Source organism: Rhipicephalus microplus, chromosome 2 (assembly GCF_043290135.1).
Source record: "Rhipicephalus microplus isolate Deutch F79 chromosome 2, USDA_Rmic, whole genome shotgun sequence".
NCBI lineage: Eukaryota > Metazoa > Arthropoda > Arachnida > Ixodida > Ixodidae > Rhipicephalus > Rhipicephalus microplus.
The window spans coordinates 16,295,668-16,305,620 of NC_134701.1; the positions used below are offsets into that span (position 1 = coordinate 16,295,668).

General features: G+C 46.1%; 1 protein-coding gene across 3 annotated transcripts; it reads left to right on the forward strand.

Annotated features, from left to right (window-relative positions):
• Positions 1–406: 406 nt before the first annotated feature.
• On the forward strand, positions 407–8,615 carry LOC142796168 (uncharacterized). Of its 3 annotated transcripts, none has more exons than XM_075886247.1 (5): positions 407–1,197; positions 1,336–1,495; positions 1,688–1,851; positions 2,847–3,055; positions 3,551–8,615. In XM_075886247.1, the coding sequence occupies exon 5, from the start codon at positions 7,606–7,608 to the stop codon at positions 8,416–8,418; it is 813 nt and encodes a 270-aa protein (XP_075742362.1). In that variant the 5' UTR covers positions 407–1,197; positions 1,336–1,495; positions 1,688–1,851; positions 2,847–3,055; positions 3,551–7,605; the 3' UTR covers positions 8,419–8,615. The 3 variants fall into 3 exon arrangements, with proteins under 3 accessions (XP_075742362.1, XP_075742363.1, XP_075742364.1); XM_075886248.1 differs by having other exon boundaries at positions 3,551–4,298; XM_075886249.1 differs by lacking the exon at positions 2,847–3,055 and having other exon boundaries at positions 3,551–4,298.
• The last annotated feature ends 1,338 nt before the right edge of the window (positions 8,616–9,953 follow it).

The window sequence follows — 9,953 nt, forward strand, 5'->3', positions numbered from 1 at the left end:
AGCGTGAAAGCACGTGGTTTAAACAGTACGAGCTTTTCAGAAAACATTATTTATTTTCTTCTGCAACAGTGACATGACAAAACTGAGTCGTCGCCGATATAAATGTTGTGACAACATTAGTTTTACTCGGGTTTCTCATGAAACAATCGAGCGCATATGGGCTCATATGAGGAACATTACTCTGGATATCGTAGACATTGACGACATAGCGAGCGTATGATTTATTCGCAATATTGATATTTCTCCTGTCTTTGTAGTTCGCCAGTAGCCACTAATGATGTCGCGTAGCTCAAACGGCTGCTTGAGTAAGAAGCTAGGCGGATCCGCTTAAATGACGACTTAACGTGTTCTTTTTTTGGGGGGGGGGGGGGGGGTATGTGTTTGAAACAGTGAATGTCTTGACGCAATTTCGGCATGCCTGCGTATTTATTCGTTCACCATGGCGCGTAGCAGGTGTGCATACACTTGTGAAGGCTCAGAAACGCATTAAACGTGCCAAAATCGAGCAATTACGCGCGTTCGCGCACGCGCTCTCAATGCAGACTCTTTTGAGATCTTCAGTACCATGGAATTACAGCGCCGCCGCTACTGTAACCCGCCGGAGAATCAGCCGAGATAAGGGTGCAGCCGCCTCGTTCACTCCACTGCCCCCTTCTAGTACACTGTACCTGTGTAACATCGAGTAAGCTGCGCAGTTCTCGCGCCTTTTCCGACTCAGCGGTGTCGCCAGTTTTGCTTTGTTACGACGCCTGCCATGACAAGTTCGGACGAAGAGGACGATATCCTTTTCGTTCTAACGGTCGCTTCATTATTGTCGGTGGAAGCGGGTAAAAAGTCACGCTGCCAACGTCGCTGGTGGGTCCGTCCAGCATTGCAGCAGCGAGATACTATGAGCATGCTGACATTTTGTTGCCGCTCCTTCGGTCTCGCGATGTGGAATACTGCAGAGAGTGAGTACCCATTAAGAACTAATGAGAGCTCATCACGTTTCTTTAGTGATGTCTACCACTGTAATCAATGAGCTGTACGTGTTGTTCAAATTGCCTGGCGTTTGTTTATCCGCAGCTATTTGAGGATGTCCCCAAGCTGCTTCGACACACCCTTGGAAATGGTCAGGCCAAGAATCAAAAAGAATGACACCAACTATCGAAAGGCGATCCCTGCAGAACACCGGCTAGCTCTAGCAATCAGGCAAGGGTTCGTATAGACACATTTCGCGCGTTAAACTGCTTGTTTTTACGTCATGCACAGAAACTATTTTTTATCTTCATCATGCAAAGCCGCCTAATAAGGCTGTTTCAAAGCAGTTTTAAATTTACCGATGTTTTTTTTTAGATTCTTGGCGGCAAAAGAGACGTCTCGATCATCATCGTTCAATTTTCTGACGGGCAGATCCACGGCCTGTGTCATCGTTTCTGAAGTATGCCAGGCAATTTGGGATGTACTCGGCCCCATATACGTGGCACTTCCATCGACACAGAATGAATGGTCAAAGGTAACCTGTCAGTTGATACTTTATGTGACAACTATTTCTAGCAGCTGGCCTACACTAATTACACTGCACATGAATATGTTTGCCACTTATTAGTTTATATTAGTAACGATGAAACCTCAATATTATTGTTGATGTAACTATTCGCTTCGAAATCCTTTAAGGGTAACATTGTTTTTTATGACCTCATTGCAGGTTGCGAGAGACTTTGAAATGAGGCGGGATATGCCACACTGCCTGAGTGCCATAGATGGCAAACATGTGATTGTGGAGTGCCCCGAAAACTCAGGAAGCCGAGAAAAAAATTACAAGGGCTCATTCAGAAAATCATTGACGGCAATCAGCGATGAAAACTACAGGTATGTATCTGCTGATGTGGCTTTGTATGTCAGTAATTATTGTTTAAGAGGGCAGCCCTGTTCGTAGCGAATGCTGTGCGCATTTCCAATGAAAAGCTGAGCTACCGGTCAGCATAGGTCTGTGCTACATATGATTATATTCCACGTCACCTGCTTGTATCAAGGCACTTTCTAAAATGCAGGGCATGCAGACTCACAAAAGAAGTGAGGGCTGTAACCCGGCTGGACCTGCAGCCATCAGATAACACCCGTAATCACGTGACATGTTATGTCACGCACTTCTTTATATAGCACTAACCCAACTGCAATAAAGTTGTTGTTCACCCGACTGACGGCGTGGCTACAAGGACACCATGCCCTACTTTTTGAATGAATACTTATCAACTAGCTCAGCTGTGTGTTATTACTATGGCACAATTTTTATTTACATCTTTCAATTCCCTCAATAGAGTGGTGTAGGTCTGCTTGCTGAAGATAGATTCTTCATCAAAACAAGAAGAGTCGTTTCAACAGTTTACATCAAAAATCTAAATTCACACTCATGCGAAACTCCACATAGTTTGGCAGTGATGAACAAATTACGGTCAAGGAAAGGCAGTAACTGACTGTAAATTATAATGTATGGTAATTAGAGCAAAAGCACGGACACAAGAAAGTGCGCGAGGACATGCAGGTGGGTTCATCCCATTTCTTGTGTCTTTCTGTCTGTTCTCGATAAAATACCTGGGAAGATAAGGCACTACCAATTAGTCAGACAATTTATTCTAGTCAAACAATTAATTCTTTAAGAAAAATAAGCTTTGCTGTACCATCGTTGTATGGTAAACAGTATGCTTAAATTGGACAGATGCCCAGAAATGTTTACTCTGACTAGTGTTTATCGCATTAAGCTGTACTGCATGACAATTGGTTCAAAATGTAACGTGGAATTCCAATGAATGGTGCCTGTAAAACATCAATGCTAACATTTAGAATTATATTTTTTTGCGCTCTAGCTTTCTGTATGTGAAGATTGGTCACAACGGAAGTGAGTCAGATGGAGGCATATTCAGCTGAAACAAGCTGCAACCCACGGTGACCAATGGCACTCTTGGAATTCCACCAGACAACTGTCTTGGAAGTATTGGCAACGTGCCTTAATTTTTTGTTGGTGACAAGGCATTTCCTCTAAAGACATACATGATGAGGCCATATTCTAAGAAAAGTAAGTGGGGATATCATAAAGGTACATTTCATTTATAGTATAGCCGTGGCCTTGGCATTTTTAACCAATAGTCCAGTTCAGCATAAATTGATCACTTGACGAATTTGCTTGCTTCATACTGCATATTCACCGCACATTCATTTCGTCAACATGTATGCAAGTGCATACCTTATAAATGAGTGTTCTTTTGTTATTGTACCAGCACTACTGACAACCTAAAATTCAAGTACTTACAATTGATATGCATAATAGTGCCTCAAATATGCTTGTTCGAAGAGAGGTTTCTGCACAGCTTTCATGTTTCATAGGTCAAGCTAATATTAAGAAGCATCAGAGGAGCTATGCAGTTGAATGTCAATTCTGTGGTTCAGATATCAGTATTAGAGCAGAAGTGCAAATAATTGGGTGCAACTAGTTTCGCTAATTCATACACACAAGTGGTGCTTTGTACTTGTAGTACTTTAGCTTCATTCCAAAACATGTACTTTCTTACAGGCCTTTATCCTGTTCTCACTGAAAACACCACAGCATCCAAGGCCCAGTCCTCCACTATACAAAGCGGTGCAACCAGCCAATTTGAGGAGCCCCACCAAAAAAGGATATTTAATCATAGGTTGAGCAGGGCTCGAAGAGTAGTCGAAAATTCTTTCGGTACACTCGCCTAGAAGTTGCGAATTCTTCGTCGACCATTTAAAGCAAAAGAAGAGAACGTAACAAAAATTGTGTCTGCCTGTGTGGCTTTACACAACTTTCTTCTGAAGGAGTCGCCTGCATCACGAAATATGTACTGTCCTCCAGGCCACAGACAGTGAAGACTGGCAAGGCAACCCTGCAGATGGGAGCTGGAGAACCGAGGGTGTAGTCAATGGTGCGTTGGCTGCATTAGCCGGCACAGGTGGGAACTCGGCAAGATAAACATGGCTTAGGTACATGTTTTATTTCGCATACATCTCAGGTATAGGCATATTTGAGAGCACATTGAGAAATCATTTTGCCTCAATATCACAACCTTCTTGAAATACCTTTTGCAGACACGCTCATGTCATTCCTGATAAGCTGTGCAGGCATTTCATAACACAGGGGAAGGTGGCATGGCAGGTGAAACATGTGAAAGACTGCAGATGGTAACCAGTCAAGTAAGCTTACGCCTTAGCACATCTCTTTAGCATGGACAGCATCACGGCACTACAATACTACACAACAAAGGTAAACAGTATAATAAATATGAAGAGCTGTGTTTTAATGTTGCCGTTTCACTGCCTCCATCATGATTGGCTACCAGATGAAAAATCACTTCAAACTATGCATGTCTGTGTGACCAGGTGCTACGTCATCAAGCATTGCAGTGACTACGCATGCGCAAGCCTGCCCTGCCTCTGTACAAATACACCAGCATCATGCAATAAAGCGCTTTTTCGTTTCCTGCTGCACGACTGTCCACATGGTGTCAGAAGTGGTTCGTTTGATACCACCGTAAGTCGGCAATGAATGAACCCACCGACCGGCCGCAAACGCCCGTCGCGAGAATGGCGTCAACGCTGCTGCAGCCACCGAGGCCACTAGACTTGTCTGGGGACATGTTTTACAACTGCACCACATGGAAACGTGAGTTTCATCTTTTTGCTACGGCGACGGGACTGAGCCAGCAGCCTAAGGATGTTCAAGCCGCAACCCTTTTGATGACAATAGGCGAAGATGCGAGAAGAACATTCTATACTTTCAAGTTCGACAGCGGAGACGATAAAAAAGACCTCGGAATTATTTCAACAAAGTTCGAGGAGAATTTCAAGCCGTCTGAGAACCTCAGCTTTAAGGAATTCCGATTTGGCTCCAGGGACAAACAAGAGGGAGAGTCGTTCAATCACTGGCTTACGGAGCTGCGAATCCTCACGGGGAGATGCGAATTTGGTCAGCTTGAGGAACGGCTGATTCGGAGCAGGATAATTCTCGGCATCAAAAATAAAGATTTCCAGCAGAAGCTTCTGTTGGAGCACTCCTCGTTTTTAAAAGTAGTGCAAATGTGCCGCGCAAGGGAACAAGCAAAAGAACAGCTACTAGAAATCAGAGTCAGAACGGACAACCCGACAATTGCCGCAGTCACAGAAAATACAACGCCTTGCACGCGCTGTGGTCTTGAAAAACATCAATATGGGAAATGTGCGACGCAGGGCAAGCACTGCAACAATTGCGGCAGAAGCAATCATTTTGCCCGTGTGTGCCGTCAGCCAAAGCGAACGCCTAGATCGACCACACGCAAAGTAAAGCAGGTCGTTTTGGGAGTTGAAGACGAGTATTTTCTACAAGCCCTAGAAGCGTACGCTATCTCCAGTGAGGACCGTTGGTCGGCGGAAATCGTTATCGCAGCTTCAGCGGTTGAATGTAAAATTGACACGGTAGCTAACTGCTGTGTCATGCCTGAGGCGACATTTCGGAAACTAACTATGCAGTCGGCGCAGCCATGCTCAATCACATTGCGCGCTTTGTTCGGCCACAAGCAAACGGCGTTGAGTAAAATCACGTTACTGACTTCGTACATGGCTCAGACTTGTCAAGTGAAATTTTTCATCGTACCCCAGTCCGTGCCGGTAACAGTGAGTGGCAGTGTTGCAGTGCGCTTAAGAATAATATCCCGCGTACGCGCGGTCGATGTCCAGCCAAGCCAGGACCCAAGTGCCGGTTTAGAAAATGTATTCCAAGGCCTCGGGGAGCTGAAGGGTGTTTCGTACCACATCGAGCTCAAGCCAGGTGCACGAGGAAGCATCAAGCCAGCTCGGCGAGTTGTGGTTGCTCTTCAAGAACGCGTGAAACAAGAGCTCGATAAAATGGAGCGTGACCTCGTCATTGCAAAGGTAACTGAACCTACTGCCTGGGTAAGCCACACGGTCGTAATAGTTAGGAATGACAAAGTGCGCATCTGTTTAGATCCTTCGGACTTAAACAAGGCCATACTGAGGGAGCACTATCATATGCCGACATTAGAAGATGTAGTTCCGCGCCTGCATGGGGCAAAGTACTTTTCAACGCCAGATGCATCTTCAGGATTTTGGCAAATTAAGCTAGACGAAGAAAGTTCATTATTATGTACCATGAGCACTCCCTACGACCGCTACAAATTTCTGCGCATGCCCTTCGGGATTGCCAACTACCTGGGCAATGCACCAGGTAGTTGAAGGCCCGAGTGGTGTCGCCGTTGTAATGAATGACATTCTTGTATGGGGAAACTGCCGAGAAGAGCATGACAAAAATCTAGCAGCATTGTTCGCAAGCTGCAGAGAGCACAACCTAAAGCTGAATAAAAAAAGTGTCATTTTGCGCAGCCGCAAGTTCGATACATGGGTCATATCCTCACGCAAGAAGGACTTTGCCTGGATCCCGGGAGAGTAGACGACATCTCGCAAGTGCCACCACCACAAAACTGCAAGAAACTGCAGGTTTTTTTCGGGATGATGAACTTTGTGGCGCGTTTCATCCCCAGCATGTCTTCACCATCTGCACCCCTTCGGGAGCTATTGAAGAAGAACAAGGCCTGGGTCTGGACACAAGAGACCCAAGAAAGCTTCAATACACTTCGCGCTTGCCTAACAAAAGCACCTGTTCTCGCCTATTTTGCGAAAGGTGTTCCCTTGACGTTGTCCGTGGATGCAAGCCAGAAAGGGGTAGGGGCAGTTATTTTGCAAAATGGACATCCAATCGCCTACTCGTTGCGTTCGCTTACCGAAGCACAAAAGAAATATGCCCAAATCGAGAAAGAGCTGCTAGCCATTGTTCACGGGTGCGCAAGGTTTGAAGACTACATGCTAGGGCAGCCAGAGGTAATCGTCGAATCCGATCACCGCCCACTAGAGTCAATATTTAGGAAACCACTATGTGAGTGCCCGTTACGATTGCAGCGTATGAGACTCTCTCTTCAGAGGTTTCCTATAAAAGTGATTTACAAACCAGAAAAAGAACTGTTCCTAGCGGATGCACTCTCGCGTTTTTCTAACCAGAAGGAGCTAAAAGAAGAATCATTGGATTTTCATGTGCACGCTCTCTCTTCTCTTCCAGTCTCTGATCGGCAACTGCAGGAAATCCGGGAAGAAGTACTCAAGGATGCAACAATGACCGAACTGTTCAGCTAGCTATTCAAGCACAGAATGGCCTGAGAGCAAGCTTGAGGTGTCTGAAACCGCAAGAGCGTATTGGAACTATCGCGACAAACTTCACGTCGAAGATGGCCTTGTCCTAAGAAGCAACAAGTTGGTCATTCCGCCGACAAAAAGGCAAGAAGTACTTCGTTTGCTTCACGCGGCACACGGGGGTGAAGAAAAGATGAAGGCAAGAGCCAAAGTGGGTATGTACTGGCCGGGCATGTCGGCGGATATTGCATCTCTAGCGAAGGCGTGTGAACTTTGTCAAAAGTACAAGAGCAGGAACGCCAAACTACCAATGCTTAGTCCCGATATACCTACTTTGCCGTGGCAAGTAGTCGGAATCGACCTTTTCTACCACGAAGGCGATGAGTACCTCGTTCTGGTAGATTTCTATTCTTTTTTTTCGAGATCAAGCAGATGCATCGAACTACGGCAGAAGCAGTGACAAACGTGTGCATGCAAATCTTCACCACGCATGGCATACCAGCAAAGATATGCAGCGATAATGGTCCCCCGTTCAATAGCACGTGCTTCCGTATTTTTTCAACGCAGCTGGACATCACCCACGTGACTTCCAGTCCGCATTACCCTCGCAGTAACGGCATGGCTGAAAGGGCCGTCCAAGAAGCAAAGAGACTACTGAAGAAGTGCTGGTTTGTAACACTGGAGTTCTACAGCGGCCTGCTTGAATGGAGAAACATGCCAAGGGATGACCGTCTAAAGTCACCCGTCCAACGGATCATGGGTCGACAGACGAGGACCAAGCTGCCTGTACTAGACTGCCACCTAGAACCCCAAACCGTGCCGACCGAAGTTGTCCGAAAGCGACTCAGCGAAATACGGCGAAAACAACGCGTCTTCTACAACAGATCAACGCGGAATCTACCGGAAGTGCACAGTGGGTCCACAGTATCGGTTTACGATACAACAAACAAGACCTGGGCACCAGCAGTTGTCATGGGCCCGGCAAGTACACCACGCTCTTATATTGTTGGTACTGAGAACGGCCAGCATCTACGACGCACGAGAGAACACCTCAGGTCAACAAACGGGCCGGTTTTCTCACAGCAGCTAGAAAGCGCGACAGCGACCGCGCGTTCCAGCCAGCAGCCGTGCACCACCGAGCAGCAAGCACCTCAAGAAGCGCTGCGTCGAAGCACAACACTGCGAAGATCGCCACAACGCTATCCGCTCCCAGAGCGCCCAGCAGAAACTGTTCCGCGGATGTAGTGCAAATTGAACTTTGAATTGTTTTTTCAATGTGCCTTCGTTTAGACATTTTGTGTTCTGTTTCTTTTTTTTTCCAAGGGAAGGAAGATGTGACCAGGTGCAACGTCATCACGTGACTACGCATGCGCAAGCCTGCCCTGCCTCTGTACAAGTACACCGGCATCATGTAATAAAGCGCTTTTTCGTTTCCTGCTGCACTACTGTCCACAGTCTGCATTAAAACCTGCAAACATATCTACACAAATATAAGCAAAAACAAATTAGCTTTAAAAAACAGGGGACACCATTCAAAGTCATGTCAGCAAAGTTTTTTTATGAAAGCACAACTTGTGTGGAAACAGGGCAAATTAAGGCTCTACTCCAATTACTCCAATTTTTTGCGCTCACTATCCTCCTTCACTTTATGGTAGACCAAATTTCGCACCTCATGCATTGTTTCGAACTGGTCGTCTAAAGGCAGCGTGCGAAGCATGCCAACTATAGTGAGTTCAAAATGGTACAGGAAGTCTTTTTGTTGTTCTCGGCCTTTGCGTGCTGTTTTTATAAGGTCTAAACATGCCGCTGCCGCATCCAAAGATGTATCTGCTTCATAGGAAATCCTGCAAATGCGAAGATGTGTGTTTTCATAATGTTCTGCACCGAAATAGGTCACAACTTACGTCTTTCGGATTTTAGACCCTCGACGACACTTCCTGGACCTTGTTGCACTGTAAAAAACCTAAATTAGGGAAGATATCCTCTATGGTTGGAACACACCATGTGCTGCAACAACTACAATGTTCTTGCCTTGTATTTGCCTCCTCTCCTTCTTGTCCAAGGACATCATGCTCCTTGTTGCCTGCATGATTAATTTCCAAAATTATTAGCTGCGAGTGCCATAGAAACTTACGAGACAGTACTTATTGTACAACTTATAAATATCAGCCACATGTGAAACCATTATTACGTTTCAGGACTGTCGGTGGTTTTCTGCCTGACGACCGCTAAGGTCTGACGTGCTGCTGCCGCACCTCTCCAGGTCTTCTGTGTCGACTTCAAGAATGTCGCTCTATATAAATTCTTCAACTTCATCCTGGCCTGTGCCTTCTTCCTTGTATAATGTAAATTCAAAGTCAAAGGCGGTATCAGCGTCGGTACAGAAGCAGCAAGAGCTAGCCGGATGTACGGGCAGCGTCGCAGCAGCTACCAGGCAGTCTTAGCTCGTGCCTCGCGCCAACGTGTCGATGTCGCTGCAGTAGTGGGCATTCCTCTTCGCTACACTTCATCCCCCGTAGAAAAAAGAGCCATCCTGGCGCCTTACGGTGAACAGAGTACGAGCGGATCATAATAAGGTTTCAGCCACTGTACGTGAACAGTTTCACGTCCCCGAAAGCGCTGGTCTGTGGATGGCGTAACGGGTTCGACGATGTAGTTAACTGGTGAAGTCTGCGAGAAAACACGGTAGGGTCCCTGGTATTTTGAAAAAAACTTCGAGGAAAGGCCAGTATGCACAGCGGGAACCCAAAGCCACACAAGAGTGTCCGGAACAAAGTTAG